Source organism: Saccostrea echinata, unplaced genomic scaffold (genome assembly GCF_033153115.1).
Source record: "Saccostrea echinata isolate AGI-Se365-2 ecotype Australia unplaced genomic scaffold, CSIRO_AGI_Sech_v1 ptg000028l, whole genome shotgun sequence".
NCBI lineage: Eukaryota > Metazoa > Mollusca > Bivalvia > Ostreida > Ostreidae > Saccostrea > Saccostrea echinata.
Genome location: NW_026889777.1, coordinates 15944576 through 15964785, shown reverse-complemented (window position 1 = coordinate 15964785; position 20210 = coordinate 15944576). Strand labels below are relative to the sequence as shown.

At 32.2% G+C, this 20210-nt stretch overlaps 1 protein-coding gene across 1 annotated transcript; it reads left to right on the top strand.

Moving 5' to 3' along the window:
• Positions 1–434: 434 nt before the first annotated feature.
• LOC133193815 (calpain clp-1-like) lies at positions 435–19403 on the top strand. The gene is made up of 18 exons (XM_061329747.1): positions 435–616; positions 919–1417; positions 1890–1898; positions 3388–3596; positions 6774–6905; positions 7595–7797; positions 8495–8672; positions 9169–9234; positions 9510–9583; positions 10728–10891; positions 11137–11238; positions 11795–11895; positions 15083–15291; positions 15590–15651; positions 15731–15838; positions 16098–16174; positions 18169–18398; positions 19206–19403. The coding sequence occupies exons 1-18, from the start codon at positions 440–442 to the stop codon at positions 19222–19224; spliced, it is 2619 nt and encodes an 872-aa protein (XP_061185731.1). The 5' UTR covers positions 435–439; the 3' UTR covers positions 19225–19403.
• Positions 19404–20210: the final 807 nt, after the last annotated feature.

Below are 20210 nucleotides of genomic sequence, written 5' to 3'. Positions count from 1 at the left end.
CAAGATGCATGAAGTATATAAATTTAAATATATATTTAGTAGATAGGCAAACCTGTGATTCGTGCTTTTTGAAACAAAATGTGTTTTAAAATTGTTGAAAATTTGAATATAAATGAGAAAATTTGGAAATTGACAAAATTGGGACCTTCTTGTGACCTCTGCGTATCCTTTCACTTAAAACTAATACTCAATTTATAACTATAATAACAAAGGGCTTTTGATTGTGAACTGATGCATTATAAAAAAACATCCCAAACCAGGGACAAGAAACGGGTTTTAGTCTATCTTATTCTTTGCGCATGCTTTTCTCAAAATGCATAACTATAAGTAATGTGTTTTGCGTCCAGTTCAGGTAAAGTCGTACATGATTGAAGAATTGTGGTCGTTAGCCACAGATGGCGCTTGAAATAATGCTATTTTTCCTTCCAGAAGGAGAAAGATGGGTTGTGCTGCATCCTCCGAACCCAGAAAGACCGGCCCAGAGTATGGTCAGTACAGCATGCTGGGAAATTACCATCAGAAGCAGGAGGAAACCAAGCCACAGCAGCAGACAAATGGAGGTCCACCCCCAGCTCCTGAAGACGAGCGTCTGTACCACACAGATACAGAAGATGAGGTGAGTATGTAACAATACTGCTAGCAGGTCTCAGGATAGAGATGGTGAAAATATTTTTACTTCCATAAAGATCATCACTATTTTTTTAGTGGTCCCAGGAAAATTAAAAAAATGGTTTCCAACTTTTCAAAATAGTTTAAAAGCAAAAATTGACCTTCCTGGATGTTTAGAAATTGAGAACACATTTCAATCAAAATATACAATATATTTGGTTTTCGCCAATACACTAGAATATCAACCAAGTGATCGACTGAGAATGAATTTGGTCAAGTTTGGTTCATTTTAATTTTTTTATACAACAGGACGAAAATCGTCTGACACCCCCACCACCGATAGCTGATCCGAATAAACCGAAAGAGGAAGAACAAGTTCAAAAGAAAGAGGAGCAAACCCCTCCTCCTCCTCCCGTTCTACTTCAAAAGAAGGAAGAAGAAGTTCCTCCACCACCTGTAGAGGAAAAAGAAGAGGAAACTCCGCCACCGGCACCACCGGTAGAGGAGAAGGAAGAGGAAACTCCGCCACCGGAACCACCGGTAGAAGAGAAGGAAGAGGAAATTCCGCCACCGGCACCACCGGTAGAAGAGAAGGAAGAGGAAACTCCGCCACCGGCACCACTGGTTTCGGAATCTTCATCAGTAGAGCCTCAGCCTAGTGATGACATTAATGCTGGTCCTGGTATTGAAGGGGTGGTAGCAGCTAAGGCAGTGGCCAGTGAAATGAAAGAGGATATGCAAAGGCGTTTAGGGGTAGATGTGATGGTTGCCAAAGAAGAACTAGAAATGGAGAGATACACCAGTCCAGGTATGCAAATCATTGTTACATTTTGTGTCAACAGCTTTCATGTTTGTGGATTAAGGTTTCAGCTGGGTTAATTTTACGTTGAAAAAATCGGGCAGCCAATTCATAATTTGTTTAAATAAGTAGTTTCCTTTATTCAGAGAGAAGTGTTTAAAAAAAATTGTAGTATTATGTACATTGAAAATTTCAATGTAACATTTGAGGCTTTTCTTTCAATTTCTGAAAGAAATGTCTCAAATACTAAATAAAAATGCACTAGGAGATCATGATGAACATGTGAATTGAGAAACGTTTTGATTGTTACAACAGTGCCTTAACACTACATGAAGCAATGCATAAATCCTACCAGGGAAGAATTTTATTAATTTCTAAGAAATCTTTTAGTCACTTGATGACAAATTTTGTGAATCGTTTAAGATGAAAAGCAGCTAAACATCATGTTGTTAATTTTCATTGACAATATCTTTTTGTAAAGGGAAAAATGGTAAGTCACCGGTGCTAGTTAAAATACTCCGTCTGTAACTATATCATCTGTCTTGTATATTTTGTTGTAACTGCATGGTTACCTGATATACGTGGTCTCTTTTTCTGGTCTTTGTCTTTAACATATAATCTCTCTGATTACTTGAATTACTATTCATAAATCTTTGCATGGGTATCAAATACTATAACATAAATTCATGTTTGTTGAACAGACAATTTGGACTGTGTATATTGTAAGTGTGAACCTGATAGATCTGTAGCAGACATATATTAGGGATATTGCAAGATCTAAACATGACATTAAATATGTCTTATGTTTTTAACATATGCTAGTAAATTGTTTGCTAGCATTGATATATAAAAGCTTCATTTGCAGAATATTAGTAGATATGAGAACGTAGCATGAAAAGAAAAAATAAATTAGTTACCGTCATATGCACGATGGATAATTTTTAACAAAAGTTGTAACACGACGGAAGAAGAATTCGAAATATGGATATTTTGGTATATAAAACTAGTGTATTGTACCATTGTCAATTTCTTCAATAAAATAATGTTTAAACTAAAACATTAATTTGCTATCGAAATAATTAAATTGTAAATGTAAAACATCTTCCTCACAGTAAAGGTTCAAACCAAACCAAAGGAATAGTCCGTCAAAAATAACGGATACTACTGAACGGAACAAAAAAGCGTTCTTTACGAGAAGGCTATTTATACATGTGTTGAACTCACGAAGTTGATATGATACAATGTACACAGTCATAAACATAATGAGGCAGAAGAATACTAATAGACAGCATACTAATGCACATTGGTGAAATGTTTTGTAAACGAAAGATAGAAAAGTTTATTGATCATTGATGTCTAGAAACGACACTTGTAAGGTTTGGTAGCTCAATCTTATTTAATATACTTAAATATAAATACAAGCCTTTCTCGGTATAATCCTCCTATTCTACCAGGTATTGGTCTTTTGTGAATTTTTTTCATATGGTGGAACTCATTGGTACAAACACAGTTTTTAAAATTACGTTATTTCATTAACATGGCCCATCTCTAGGCATTTCAATCATTCACCACTTCTCAATTATTCATTTTTAAAATTAGTGAGTACTGTAGATAATAATTCTTAAGTAACATGGACTGGTAGAACAAACCGATGTTAAACTTAAGCATCCTTCTGAACGTTTCGTTTCTTTCTTCATACAATTGTTAAGAATTTTATTTAGTGTTATTAAGATTTAAAAATATTCTCTCAGTATAATTGCAAATAACATATTTTGAATACCTTTTAGCTTTTAATCAGTAACATTTTTCTCTTTTTATTATAGAAGATAATGGTTAGTGCATGAACTCTAGCCAATTTTTCCACACATCTTGTTAATGAAAACATTTTTTCAACGTATGACAACGTAATTAGAGTCATTTCAAATTTATTTTAATGCATTCATTTTAAATTATATCTAATGACATATGCTTACTTTTAGAACCTCCAAAATTTGGGGAAGGCTACGTTCAAAATGATATCGGTCAAAATGAAATGCATCTGGATTTTCGTAAACACCCTGAGGATTTCGACTATGAAACTCGCCCTGAGGTTGCTCCTGGGCAGCTATACGTGGACCACGACTTCCCTCTCAACGTAGCCATGGGTAGTGAACATGGCAGGAAACCATTGGAATGGAAACGCCCACCGGTAAGTGTGGAAACGACCACATCACGTGGACCTGTCCGTCACGTGAGCGAGTACTTCTTGTGATGCTTTCGAAATCACAATTTATTACATGCATTCCTTTGCATTTCGATAAGCTTAAGCAATGTGATGTTTTCAAGACTTTTCTAGTATTAAATGTTTAGCCTGTTATCTCCCCCTCCCCCCCCCCCCCCCCCAAATGGAGTTGAACATGTTTTTCAATATAAATCAGAAAAAGATATATATATATATATTAGGGATGGCAATTTGTAACCGGTTAATCGATTAATCGGTCGGAATGATGGTAATCGGTTAGAAAATCCGTAATCGGTTAATCGGAAAAAAATAAAATATATTCAAATTTGAACGCAATTTTCTTAAAATTCATTTTTAGAAAGGAAACTTCAACACATAAGAGTTGATCATTTACGGTTTTTACACACCTAATAATAAAGCTTGTTAGGAGGTAATTATGGCTTTCTGGATGGAGATCGCGGCTAATTGGTCAGTTTGTGGTGAGTTAATTACTGATTTTAAAAACATCAAATCGTTTAACCAGACGGTGTGTTCCCCGAACGGCTACTCGCAAAAAACAACAAGTAATTATCACACTCAATTAAGAGGCCCTCTAAGGGGTACTGGTAGATTTACCTACATTTACCTGGATAACCAATAATTGATAAATCAAATAAGAATATGACATTTCATATTTTTTTTTCATTAAATAATATTTTTAAAAACACCAATATTTAATAAATAAATTTAAACGAACAAATTTCAAAATATTATTCAAACATTTTTTATACATTGCTTTGTATTATTGCACTTTTAATATTATTGTACCTTTATTGATATTTTTTTCAAACTGTTAAATACTATTGATGGGGAATTTTTTGAACTCGAATTGGGGGTCCAACTTTTTCTCAACCTTTTTTTTTAAATACATTACCTAATCTCCATGACTTAACTGGCACAAGAAAAAAGTGTGTGGGGGTAGGGCAGCCTTTCAGTAAACATTTTCAATATTAATTTTGTTTATGTTTTTAAAAAGTGGGGGGACATCCCCCCCCCCCCCCCCTTGAAAATTTGTGCCTGGAAGTTATTACCACTTTTCTGTGGTGTCATATGTTTTTGCCAAAATTGTTATTAATTAATTATTAATTTAATTTTTTACCCAATAGAGATGCATCTTTTGGAAGAATGGTTTTCAATAGGCGTAAGATAAAAATGTTTAGAAAAATAATTTTAAAAATGAATACTTTCTTTATTTCATCAACAATTCAATCTTTAAAAAATGTTGCTCAGGGCAAGAACTCCTTCTCATAGCTTCATTCAGGCATTTTATTTTTTGTATTTCTAATGTAAAATGGTTCCTTGATATTTACAGTTCAAACATATTTACAAAGTAGCAATTATTTTGGACCTTTAGCATCGAAATATATTTTGGAACTTTCAGTATCAGAATTATCCATTTGAACCAGTTTTAATATAATTTTTTATAATGTTTACTAAAAATGTACAATTTTTCATGCTGAACATACACTTCTGTTTTTTTATGTCCTACGCCTTGGAAAAAATATGCCATTTTATATATCTTTTGTGGTCATAGATTAATTTAAACTACATTCAGTGAAAATAAATGCAGTTTTTCTACTTTAAAACCCATAAATTGTACGGGTAGAAATACCTTAACTGTATACCCTTAGATAGAAATAGAAATTATTTAACAGCCAAAAAAAATAAATAAATAAATAGATAAATAAACTAATTAATTAAAAATTAAAAAAAAAAACATTTTACAGGATATATTGAACTAAAAATGACTTTATAGATTGTTCTGTTTATATGCATTGAAATTCGGGTAATTTATTCATACAGGTAAGTCTACCTGTACCCTTTAAAGGGTCCCTTAATTGGGTGTGGTAATTAGATGTTGATTTTGGCGAGTAGCCGTTCGGGGAATAAGCCAACCAGACTATCCTGTAATCCTTTAATGATATTAAATAAAACAACGTAGAGCTAATTAGTTTGCCTTTCTTTTGCCGTTATCTTTTAAATTATGGTATTGGAAAAAGATTGGACAGTGAAAGTTCAGGCATAGTTGTGATTATGGTGTCAATGCAGATTGAACTTGTGTGTGCACTGGAAAATTATCTGCGTCTGTTTTCTCAGGCAAAATTCATGTTTTTCTTATAATTTTTCTTGTCTATTGAAATTAAATAAAATATAGGTACATATTAAGTTTCCTGATCGAGATAATAAACAGAATATTCCTAACTTCTAGCGTCTTTATATCAGTCTTCTTGTGTATATGAAAGAGCTACTTCAAAAAAATAGAATGTCAAAAAATGTGTATAATATTACGATTAACCGATTAATCGGTCGGAACGTCTTGCGGTTAACCGATTAGCAATTCTGTAATCGATTGCCATCCCTAATATATATATATATATATATATATATATATATATATATATATATATATATATATATATATATATATATACATGTATATATATATATATATATATATATATATATATATATATATATATATATATATAGAATAATAGAATAGAATAGAATAGGATTTATTACCAAATCAGGGCCCAATGGGCATAAACATATAACATGTATAATTACAGATAAGATAACAGACAGAATACAACATATAATGAAGAGCAATTCTTCCCATTTAGTACATTGGTGGTGTTTTGAGTTTCACATGTAGACATAGGTTGTCTTTATTTAAGATATATCTGTACTCTTAATTGATATATATATATATATATATATATATATATATATATATATATATATATATATATATATATATATATATATATATATATATATATATAAAGCACAAAAAACCAACAACACTGTATATCCTAAGATATATATATATATATATATATATATATATATATATATATATATATATATATATATATATATATATATATATATATATATATATATATATATATATATATATAATGTACTTGCCTAAAAAGATTAGGTATTAAAGATACGTAATATTATGCATTATATTGAAAAGGCTATTTTCCTTTAGTGTAGAGCTGCTTTTAATTCATGAATAAGTATATAACATATTAATATAAATGTTACGCTGAATTTAATCAGAGAATAAAATGAAAAGTTTTTTTTTACTTTCAGGAATTTGCTAGTGACCCCTGCCTATTCTCGGACGGAACCAGTCGTTATGACATTGGACAGGGATCTATTGGGACATGCTGGTTCTTGTCCTCCGTGTCTAATGTCGCCGATAAACCACAGCTCCTCAGAAGAGTATGTTACATGTCCTACATAAAATAAATGTTTATCATAATATCGATGGAATAAAAAATATATACTGCAAAATTACTTATTTTCATGGGGTCGAATTTTTGTAGTTTGTGGAAAAATTGCTGATTCAAAAGGATTTAATTTCATGGTTGGTAGACAGACAAAATGCTGTACTTTTGAAATTTCAACTCTAGCTTCGTGGAGTATATGAATTTTTGGTCTCTCTATACCTCGAAAACAACGAAAATTAAACTTTCACGAAACTTATGATTTTACAGTATATTTTATTAAGTATTTTAATGCACTTGTTTCTCAGCTTATAAAGTCTGAAGTACAGGCACGATGTATCTTGAGATGCTTACTACCCGGTACATTTTGCTTTGTTTGCTTTATTTGATCTACATTATTCACGAAAGTTGCTAAATTCAAATGTTTTGAGCATTTCTTTCCCAGACTGCAAGAATTAGTAGCTTTGCCTCGACCAAACTTGCATGGATTGTATTTTGTTGGTTCTATTGTAGATGCACTACATCAACCTGTATTCAACAACTGTCTTGAACTTACCATAATTCCTTTCTCCAACAATAGTTTTGACTATGTCAGTAGATTAGTATCTTTGTGCAGTACTTTGGTGTTTAAAAAGATGATAATTAAGTCCCGTTTCTTTCACTTCATTTGATTTCATTTTTCAGATTATTCCAAGAGATTCGTACCCTGTTGGAACCCCACAATATGACGGAATCTTCCACTGTCGGTTTTGGAGGTTTGGTTACTGGGACGACGTCTTCATTGACGACTACCTGCCAATCATTTACGGCAATCAAATTTACTCCGCCCACTCCAACACAGACCCAAGCGAAATGTGGGTCGCTCTACTAGAGAAAGCCTTTTCAAGGTAACTTTTTAAATAAAAAAAAAATATGATTTAATTTCTGGCTTTGATAAAACTTCAAGTCGATTTAAAAGTGATTAAATATTCACTATATTGAAATATTGAGGTGTATTTTAAGTACGTGTTAAAATAAATTGATTTAAACAATAGGTATGTAATTTTGAAATAAAATAATTTTAGAAACCCCATATTGTAATTTGATACAGATAAAGTCAGAGTATTAAAAAAATCATTAATAGTACAGTTCACAAATGTTTGAGACAAACTTCGCAGAGATGAGCTTTTGTAAAGTTGGTATGTTATAGCATTAGTTTCCCAGGTTGAAGTTTTTAAGATCATTTCTCAGGTTATTTAGTCCTCATTTGCAGGCATAACCCACCTAGAGATGCTTACGACAATCATGCTTCGGGTGATTCATTTGATCTCAATTTTTTGCCAGTTGATGTATTAACTTTTTTCAGGGCAGAGTTATTCTCAAGTAATTGTAGCCTCACCTCGACCAAAGTTACATGAATAATATTTCTAAAGAGATAGGCTAAAACTGTTTTGTTTCCCATATTGCTTGATTCCTATGTTTATTTAACAGAACACTGTTGTGATGTACTAAACGTTTACATTTTGTTTCATATTCCTATGGTATGGTTGCCTAGGACAGCGTTCGTTGAGGTTAGCTTTGTAATCTTTGCCCGTCTTTTGGTAGGATGTATGGAAGTTACACAGACGTGTCAGGGGGTATGGCAGCTGATTCCTATATGGCTCTTACCGGAGGAGTTCCTGAGGACATCAATCTCAAGAAAATGACAATGGAGCCTGAACAACTTCACTCACGTGTCAGACACGCCCTCTCCTCAGGAGCCGCCGTCACGTGCAGTGTTCCGGTTAGTGCATACAAACAAAAACGTTGCAGACTGTAAAACAAAATATTAGTCAAAAAATTTTACAAGAGCTGTACCCACTAGCAGAATTAGACTATGTTAAAGTAGCAGAATAATTAATTCATTTTAGCACATTTTAGGTTTCCATTTAAGTGTTTCTGGAGGGGATAGTACACGTATATATTGTATAAATAAATTACAATTTAAAGAAATGTATTAAAAATCTAATTTTGAATTTATATAAGTTCTGATAAAAAAATACGTAAAGAACATATATAAAATAACAAGCAACCATTCAGCAGCATAACAAACAATCATACAACAACTAACAAGCAACCATTTAGCAACAGAAATCATTTAGTAATTAACAAGTAACCCTTCAGCAAATTAATAAGCAATCATTCAGCAACTTACAAGCAACGATTCACATAACTAGCAAGACTCACAAACATGAGTGACTTTTAAAAATTTTAAAAATGGTACCAATTGTATTTTACAGTCAGAATTTGACGGCCATCACGGTTTGGTTGGAGGTCACGAGTACTCATTGACTGGGGCTGTCATGGTATGTACCTTAAAATTCAAAACCTGGCTTACGACAATTGATTAACACATAATTCACTTTGAGGATTGTTTGAAGTGTGAAGTTGCTATTGTTTTATAATTGATCATGGAAAAGGTGATATTTTATGAGCACAATACGCCAAACTTAAAAATTCAATAGTTTTATTATAGTATTAGTTATTTTTCGGTAACATTAAATATATCTCATTCTCTTTCATGGTCACAAAGGTAAATTTTAAATTTAAGAAATTCTTCAGAATCACTTTTGTTTCTCAGGCAAACGGAATTCGACTTTTCCGAGTCCGGAACCCCTGGGGAAACACAGAGTGGACTGGACCATACAGTGATGGGTAAATTTTTCATATACATATGAATTTGTTAAAATACTTTTAAAACACACTAGTTAGGCATATCTTAAATGTTCAATTTATATTAGTTAAGCATTATTAAACACACCCTTGGTCATACATTTTTTATATATTGTATGTATAGATTACTTTGATTTATGATGTGATTTTGAATCTCCCTCACCCGTATGCAGTCAAGTAAAATATATACAGTAAAAACGTTAACCATTACAAGGAAGTCACTGATTCCTCGAATTTTGCTTCAGTATAACTGAGATTCCTTATAACCGTATATGAACCATAGTGAGAAGTATTCTAGGGGATTTGTAAAAAGTTCTTTATAACCAAGATTTCCTTATAAGCGAGTTCTTTGTATCCGAGTTTTTATTGTATTATAAGCATAAAACTCCCCTCTTCACCGTATACAGTGAAAGGATCAGTTGGTACAATGTTTATTATTATACTTCTGTTAAAATGTTTCCTATATAAAGTTAAGAAGGTAAAATAACTATCTTTATAGTCTCAAAATCTCCACACATAGCAAAGCTATACCCCGGGGTATAGTTTTTGCTATCCATCCCTCGGAAAATTTTCATGCAATTTTTGCCGCCAGGTTTGATTTCCTGTAAACAATCTATAGACTTATGATGTCATCCTGACTTCAATAGCATTGTGACGTCATCAGGATTTCAGCTCATTCTAGCAGTGTTATCTTATTCCAAATACTTGTTCAAAACTTTTATAATTTTTTTTTTCATGTTTTTACTATGGAACTGTAGTATCAGGTAAATCCAACCCTCAGAAATTATGATACACATCAGTATAATAAAACGCTTATCCACTGGCTGTGAGTGGGATAGCTCTTTCATCAAACCCTTGACAGGAACTATTCCCCTCGGGCAAGCCCTCGGGGAATAGTTCTTGTCGCGGGTTTGATAAAAGAGCTATCCCACTCACAGCCAGTGGATAAGTGTATAATATCACCTGAAGAATGTGACCGGTCGGCAGGGGATGCTCACTCCTCCATGGCACCTGATCCCACCTCTAATGGTCTGGAGATCCGTGTTTGCTCCCGATTTGTATTGTTTTAATGGACTTTGAGTTTAAATACTGTTCATTATTCACATATTTCACTGTAACTTTACAGGAGTCGTGAGTGGCAAAGTCTTCCTAAGGATATTATTGATGCCCCCAACAAAGATGACGGGGAGTTCTATATTTCTCTGGACCACTTTCTTAATTTCTTTAGTACACTGACTATTTGCAATATCACCCCCGACTTTGACAGCGACGGGTCATCAGACTCTCTCAGTAAGTCTTACAGAATACTCAACTTGATTATAAAGAAACGAAAAACTAATTATAATTATAATTAAGTTTACCATTATTATTTATCATTAGAGTTGAAATAAACTTTAAGAGAGAGACATTCAAAAAAATTCAATAATTTATTCAGTGATTTTAGCATAGATATTCCCATATACATATATCTATAATTGCATTTTTTGTTTAAATAAAAAGAATCATGACTGAATTTCATATGGATGTGGTTACAGAATATTGTACATCTCTTTATGGGAAATGGGAGGGCGAAGAGGCTGCAGGATTCAGAGAGAAAATCAAGAATCCAAAGTTTCAGTTTACAGTCGATGAATCAAGTAAGATTTACAGGCAGGATCTACTTATTGTAGTTTGCCAACAGAATAAAATAGGGGAAAAAAACTATAAATTTGTGTTTGATATCAAAATCAAATATCATTGATCCTGGCTCAATTAAGATACTAGTTACTTCATGAAAATAAGGTTTAAACAGTGTCATTTAGTCTAGTTAATTATGATGGTAAGTATTTCCAAAAGAATAATTTTGTACACAATTAAGAAAAAAAATTAAAAACATCATTTTCTAAAAAGGATATTCTATTAAACTTGTCAGAGTTAGATTTTATGGTACAAGAAATTTGCTTCATATGGTTTCACATGATTGATTTGTAACATCAAAAAAGAAATTTTGCAATGCGTAATTGTGTAAAGATGGTCAGGTATCATTGATTATTGAACAGGTATATAAATCACTGAGTCCCTTAGAATTATTTTCTGATATCTGATTTTCAATATTCTTGCCAAAGTCTTGCCTAAACAACAGTTACATTGCAGTTCTATAAAATTCATTTAGTATCTGTCGAGCTAACATCGAAACAATCCCATTTATCATAGGTATTGATGAAAATGGAAACGTCCCCTTTGTTGTGCAAATCATACAACGTACCAAACAGAGAAAGGCCAAGAAAGTTAACATTCGTGCTGACCTCTATAGGGTAAGACAAGAAGTGTTCTCAGCCAAGTTTGGAATCATATTATTCATAATATTCTTTCATCGATGTATGGAAACGATATTTACACGTATATCATTTGTACGCACATTCATATGTTGTGAGGTATCGAAGTCCAATCCTTTTTTGCTTGTTCTGACTACTGAACAATCTCAAGTAGTCAGAAATATCTGAAATTAGCGAAAAAACATTGGTTTGATAAATCAACATATTAAATATTTATTCCATCATACTGGCTTGAAAACTTTGTAAGCACTGTTTTTAAATTTGTATTTTAGAATGATTATACATGTAGGTAAATTGGTATGAATTTCTGAAATTGTAATAAGTTAAATTTTATGAAATTTCCTTAAAAAAGAATCAGATTAGAAATTCGAAGTATAATATATTTTATGGTTTTAGCGATTTGTTGTGCCCTTCAAGATGCACTAACTTTAAGGAATTGCGTATAGGGACTCAGTCTTACACATAAACAGGAAGTTGTAGATAAAAATATATTTATTCTTTTAAATGTTCTTAACACTGTCACCTATTTTGTTTACAGTTTAGGTGCTGAGAACATTAACCTTAAGTTTCTGGCTAAAAGTAACCAGATTTATGATTTTGGATTAAAAAAAAATATTTTGTAGCATCCCCTGAAAAGGTCTTTATCCAACTACAGTAGGATCTAGGCACTTTTTTCTTACTTTTTCTTCACATTTCAATGAAAAGAGTAAAGTGAAATACGGAGATAACGAACAGTATTCAAGCTTAAAGTTCATTTAAACATTACAAATCGGGAGCAGAGCAAACACGGACCTCTAGAAAACTCAGAGGTGGATCAGGTGCCATGGAGGAATGAGCATCCCCTGCCGACCGATCACACCAAACGTGTGCTCCTTGTCATGATCGACAAAAACGGAAAAAATCCGTAGACAATTCAGTGTGCAAATAATGACCTAACAATTAGTATGAAAAACGTCAGTAGGCATATAGCGAACAATGTTCTATCTAAAGCTTATTTAGAAAATTGCCTATTCAACATATATCTATATTTTATTTATTTGTTTTTTTTTATTTATTTATTTATTATTCCAAATCGGGGCCCTTTTGAGCATATTACATACATGATTATTAAACAAAACATATAAATATAATAATTATTCACAAAATGTGATAGTAGTAATATTCAGCATTTTCTTAATACATATACTTAGTCAATTTACTCTTGGTTCATAAGTTGATAGAATTGCTAACATGTACAATTTGAAATACACATTGTAAAGTGTAAACAAGTACCACCGTGTACCATAATGCAAAAAAGCCAGAGATATACATATACAAAAATATAAACTGAATAGATATATTCCACTAAATTGCAAAAGATACCACGGGACAGTGCATTGGTACTTTATAAGTCACCATGTTTGCATATCTTATGACCAAACTAACATGTATTGAGTGTTAAAAGTATACAATTTTTAAATTCTATATACATGTAGAAGACACATTATATTTCTCCCTTGATCAATTCACAAAGGGATTTAAGAACATCATGATTTTCACAATTCAATATCCATATTAATTTGTTCATGTTATCAAGAAGTAAAATTTGTTTACAATGTTGTTTTATACTTTCATACATATTTTGCCTAAGTAAATTATATTTTGGGCATTCAAAGAGTAAATGAATTTCATCTCCAACTTGGTGAGAAGAACAATTTGTACAAATTCTTAGTTGTCTGGGAATCCCTAAGTAACGACCTCGTTCTATTGGTAAATTATGTGCTGATGTCCGCAACCTTGCAAGTACTTTGCGTTGTTCAGGTGATAACAGTGCTAGGTAATATTTTCTTTATATATTTTCTTTATACGATAAGCAGCACTCATTTCTAACCTCCCAATTAATATTTACATTTCAACTATTTTTCTTGTGATAATTCTTCAAAAGTTAAGTGTGTTAATTTCTCGATATTTACGACTGATTGAAAAAAATTTTTTTAATTGAAAGGTCAAGTGACAAACATGCATGTCAGTTTCCCGGGCTGTCGTTGTGCCTGACGTCAGTGGGCGGGGATTATGGACATGAACACGAAATGCTTCTTGTATTTCAATTCTACAGATGTATTAGACCGCGTTTTTTTCTTCCATGCAAATTTTTGTTTCACATATAAGTGTAAATAAATAGAAGAGATCACAGTTTAGTTGTTGGGTATGCCTGGGACATTGAACACAGTTGGAAACGTGGGATAAGTTGTGCATAACGAGCATCCTTTATTCAAATTATTCCACGCTTCAGACCGTCGTTAATTTCCTGGCATACCCAACAAATTACACGGTGATTCCTTAAAGGTGCTTAGACACAGATTTTAAGTTAATATTTACTCAAATTTTCTGTATAATTTCATGACTTATATGTTGCTATAGCATTTCATACGAATATTTGAAAAAAATCTTATTTTATCTGGAAGATATTGAAACTTCGAATTTCTGGACGCCTTTGATAGACACATCCTTTGCACTTTCACAAATTTTAACTTTATCCTTATTACTTTAGAAAAGTAGCAATTTTGTTGTTTATCAATGAAAAATATTAAAACTATAATGCAGAAATTTCATAGTAGAAATGTAGAAAGCAAAATCCTCTCACCAGTATTGTCAGTCCGTGCTCAGTGGTGTGTGCAGAGTTTAACAATTGAACACACCCGGTGAATCGAAAACATTAACAACAACAGAGCTCGTGCCCTGTTTACAAAAACAATTTACGTTTCACGGGTCTATTCAATTTGCTAAACTCTGTACACAACTACACAACACTGAGCACGGGCTGACAATATTTAAGTGAGTGGGTTTTGCTTTTGCACATGTTTACTCTGAATTTTCTGGATTATAGATGTAATATTATTCATGAATACACAACAAAATTGCTACTTTTCTTAAGTATTAAGAATAAACTTAAAAATTGTGAAAGTGCAAGGATGTGTTAATCAAACGCCTTCCGAAATTCAAAGTTTCAATAATTTCCAGATTAAATAAGTTTATAATTTTATTTTCGTGTGAAATGCTATAGCAACATATAAGTTGTGATATTATACAGAAAACTTGAGAAAATATAAACTTCAGATCTGTGTCTATGCACCTTTAAAAATATAATCTCAGTATACCTTTGTAATTTATAAAATGCTATCTTAAGGTTTTGGAGAGTGAATCTAATGACCTCCTGGTTCTACAAGAAGAGGGAATCCCAAGCAAAAATAACAACTACAGAGGAGATTCACAAACTTCCTTCCGGTTCTGCCTGCATCCTGGGAAATACGTGTGTATACCCTCCACCATGGAAGAGGGACAAGAGAAAGAATTCATGCTGCGACTTTACAGTGCTGGTCCACTGGGAGATATCAAGTATCCGCTTAAATATTCGTCTACATTTTCAAAACCTTAGACACTCTTTCGATTTTTTGCATGTTTTATTTTTAATTTGTTAGTTTTATTTTCAATTTGTTTTAAGTTCCGTGTGAAATAAACGCACACACAATATTTATTATCAAATACATTAGATTAACTCTGGTTAAGTTAATCCGGCTTCCTCTATTATTTTTCTTTTTTCTGTTTTTCATATCAAAACTTTGCCATTTTTGAAATTTGCAGAATTTTGGCCATCATAAGTAAATTTTGAGCTTTAAAGTGAACTTTCTTTCAGGAAAATTGATTCTAACGAGAAGACAGTAATGAACTGCAGCGGAGAAGGGGCAGAGAAATACAGTACGTTCTAAGTTGTGTATTGAGGAATTGAACTGGTTTCTCATCATACAGGTTTTCAAAATGTTTCTTTCTCTTTAAGGTCATATTAAATGTGTTACGGGTCAGTGGACAGCTGGGTCAAATGCCGGAGGACAGGTGTCACACAGCAGTTTCCATATCAACCCACAGATTAAAATCGACATACCCAGTAAGAATTGTTTTTCTATATATCTTTGTATAGTTTCTTTCAATAGAATGTGTCAATGCAGTGGTTAATATAGACGTTTAAAGATATGAAAAATCTCATGTTGCATGATGAATATTTTATGTAAATATTGAAATATTGAAAAATCTACAAGTTCGGTTTTATATTGCCTGAAATAGATGTATGGACAGATTATTTTTAGTAAAATAAGCAAATCTTCTGCACTGATTCAAATTACAATGTTTAATTTCACATTAATTAGGTTCTCAAAAAGTGAAGATTCAGTTGTTATCCAGTTCATCAGATCCTGAGTATCCTATTGGGTTTAAACTATTTCAGGTAAAGCTTATATACTCATCAGAAACTTGACCATCAATATATTTTAGTCTTATTTCAAGAGTTGTTGAGAGATGTCCCTACAAACTGTAAACATGGAGAGGTTTTTTCTAGGTGAAATATTGTTTTGCGAATTTTGCTATGATTAAAATTTGTATAAAAGGTTAGATTTACATTCTGCATAAAACGGCCCTGTCTATAAAATAATTTCATGTAATAAACTGCCACAATATTATATATCCATTGATTGTCAAAATATTGTATATACCATCCTCGAGGAAAATTCAGGAAATGGTATAACAGTTCATGTCATGGCGTTATTAATACATAAACTACAGAGAAAATTACATCTATATACATGTAAATAGATATGTAGTCACCAAAGTACAAATCATATTTTTTAAAGCTCTGTTAACTAAAAATAATTTAACTTTGTTTGTATTCTAACCTCTGATTGGTTAATATCCAAAAAGGAACACAAATTATTTCTGTATAACCTGGTTTGGTATGGGGACACATCCCCCCCCCCCCCCGACAACCAGCTGAATCATCTGTATCCATACAATCCTCTCATTTCCAGTCCTCGGGATTCATAGAAAATTCCAGATTTAATGAATGTACCATAAAATAATTCGATCTTACCACATGTAAACAAACAACAAGGCTGCTAGGCCTATGTATCAGTTTTTACCTCCCCTCGCTTCCCATCACTTCCGGCACTTCCGTTACAACGGCCCTTCTATAAAATAATTTCAGGTAATAAACTGCCACAATATTATATATCCATTGATTGTCAAAATATTGTATATACCATCCTCGAGGAAAATTCAGGAAATGGTATAACAGTTCATGTCATGGCGTTATTAATACATAAACTACAGAGAAAATTACATCTATATACATGTAAATAGATATGTAGTCACCAAAGTACAAATCATATTTTTTAAAGCTCTGTTAACTAAAAATAATTTAACTTTGTTTGTATTCTAACCTCTGATTGGTTAATATCCAAAAAGGAACACAAATTATTTCTGTATAACCTGGTTTGGTATGGGGACACCCCCCCTGACAACCAGCTGAATCATCTGTATCCATACAATCCTCTCATTTCCAGTCCTCGGGATTCATAGAAAATTCCAGATTTAATGAATGTACCATAAAATAATTCGATCTTACCACGTGTAAACAAACAACAAGGCTGCTAGGCCTATGTATCAGTTTTTACCTCCCCTCGCTTCCCATCACTTCCGGCACTTCCGTTACTACGGTTGTATTATTGAGCGGCAAATTTGAACTAATAAAAAGCAACGAAATTTTACACCCATAGTTATTTGATGATTTTAAAATTAAATTATAAGGAATGACTCTAATTCTTGGCCAAATTATTAAACTGACCCAAACCAGGTTATACGCGAATAATTTGGCCAAGAATTAGAGTCATTCCTAAATTAAACAGTTTTAAATTTGCAGAATTTAAAAGTGACAAATAAGTCTCTCGTCAACTGTTCTATTTGTCACTACACGAACAATTTTGATAAGTCCAATGATAAATCAAAACCACATTCTGTAAATTCCTTTTCTTTCGCAAATGTAACCCAAGAGCAAATGCGTTTTTAGTTTTTACAGAAAAATCGCAAAATTTTACTTATTTAAAATACCGACGTTTACAATTGTACAAGTAAGGCTCTTGAACCATTTCTAAGTAACAGAAACAATTAATTTTGAAAAAATTAAATTTATTAATGAACTATTTTTTAAATCAACATTTGAAAATTATTGGTTCATGAAAAAATATGAAAACGATTCCCATCTATGGTTTGCTCATGACCTCCAAATATGAAGGAAATTATTATGGAGAGGAAAAAAACTAAATAAAACTTTTCAATACTTCTATCAAATCTCCTTTATTTTGGCAATAAGACCTCTCGACCTAAAGATAGTTCTTTGATATAGTAAAGTAAATGAAAAAACATTTAATCGTATTTTCACTACATCAGGTTGACGGAGATCCGGTTCCAGCGAGTTTGGATTGGCTGTACGAGCATTATGGGAATGCTACCAAGACCGTTGACAGGGATGACGGGCCGTTTGTGATGGGTACTTCCGCCCCCGCGGAATATTCCCTGAACGCTGGCTCCTACATCTGTTTGCTTCACATGGATCAACCTGACACCGAGAAAAGATTCGCTGTCGTCATCCGATCCAGCACTCCTCTGGATAATATCGAGTAAGTATAATCATAATGTTGATCATATTTTAGTAGGTAAACAAATGATAAATTATGAACAAATGCAATTTTAATCCTGTGAAAAAGAAAGAAAAATAAATTTCACCGTCTAAACCAATCTCAAATTTAAGTTTAAAAAAAATTCAGCTGTTGTAAAAAAAAGTCTTATCTAAATCTTTGAATAAACTTATTATTTGAATTTTTTTACATTAGGGGATTAAACTACTAGTATTGCAATAAATTGTATCACTAGAGCTGGAGAATAAATATATCTTAATCACACTTCTTGTAGAAAACACATGTAGGTAAAAATGACAGTGAAATGTTATCTCTATTGGATATATTGAATTATATTTACACTTCCAACTCTTTTTCTGTGATTACTCTTTGAAAGTTAGATGTGTTAAATCCTCGATAATTACAACTGAATGCAAATTTCGCCAAAGGATAGGTCAAGTGCCTAATATGCAAGTCAATTTTCCACCTCTACCAATGTTTCTGACGCAGTGGGCGGCGATTATATATGATAATTAACATGGAATGCCTTGTGTATTTCATGTCTAGTAGACAGCCGTTTTTATTTTTATATAAATGTAAATATAAGGAATCACTGTCTAGTTCATTGGGGAGACAGTTTGGAAACGTGGGTAAAAATATGCATAAATTATCCCAAGTTTACAACTGCCATTAATGCTCTGACATACCCAGCAAACTAGACAGTGATTCCTAACTAACACCTGTTTTGCATTGCTTTATGTAGAATGCTTATATTGCAATCGTCAAAACTTGTGCAATTTTCCTTTTCAGAACACATCAAATGGAGTAAGAAAGAACAAAACCAGAAATTCTTATGACCCAATGCAATCTGCTGAACATTTTGTAATATTGGTAACTTCTTGGACAACTAGAGTAATGCTAATTGTATTTTTGGAGACATTAGATAAATCATCAATCATCATCTTTCTTTATTGCATGTACCTGTTCATTTATAGTAAACTTTGCTCACGTGCTTAAATATTTACCTGTTATTGTTTGTAAAATTTTTGTACATGTATGAAAATTTGTCTGTAAATACTTTTATTTATTAATTTATTTTTGTAACCAAGAATTGTTATTAGCAAATGTAACTCACAAGAGAAAGAATTTCAATTATCTATATAGATATTCCAAGCATTTTTGATATTTTTTCTGTTTTAGTAGTTTTTATTTAGAACAATCTTTCCTTATGTTTCTGCGATGTTTTTTAGTATATACATTATTCAACTACTAATTCACTTATGGGGGCATCGAGTGTGTTTACTAACAAAACCACAAAATTCACCTTCAAGATATAAATTAAATGTTTACATGACCAGTTTAACCTTCACTATTAGATACGATTAAACCAAGATGCTAGATACGTGTAAACGGTCTTCAATTTGCCTGTGTCGCAACATTTTGTACATGTATTAAGAACGTATAATACAGGTTAAAACGCTGATGCATCGATTTTGATTTAAAGTACCTCGTGTAACTTTTTTCTGACATGTGATACCACGTACCTAACTCTTGACTGTGTGATTTTTTTTTTTTTTTTTTTGAAGTTTGATTTTTAGTTTTCATAGCCATTTCGAACAATGTTTTTAACGTTGTCGACTCATCGAAAGCAAATCTGTGATATTATTTTGCTTTGAAACATTATGTGAAGAACTAGTTTTTTATGTAGCTTTGGTTTAGTTAGCATCTTAAGAGATCCGTCCAGGGTTTTATTTATTTATTTATTTTTTTTAAGATTCGTTTTGTTGTTTTATATATTTTTCTTATATTTTACAA

Excerpts from the sequence above, each read along its gene's own strand:
- LOC133193815 (XM_061329747.1), top strand. The coding sequence starts at position 440 with ATGGGTTGTGCTGCATCCTCCGAACCCAGAAAGACCGGCCCAGAGTAT. Across the intron at positions 8,673-9,168 it reads CCGTCACGTGCAGTGTTCCG|TCAGAATTTGACGGCCATCA; the intron begins GTTAGTGCATAC and ends TGTATTTTACAG. Across the intron at positions 9,235-9,509 it reads CATTGACTGGGGCTGTCATG|GCAAACGGAATTCGACTTTT; the intron begins GTATGTACCTTA and ends TTTGTTTCTCAG.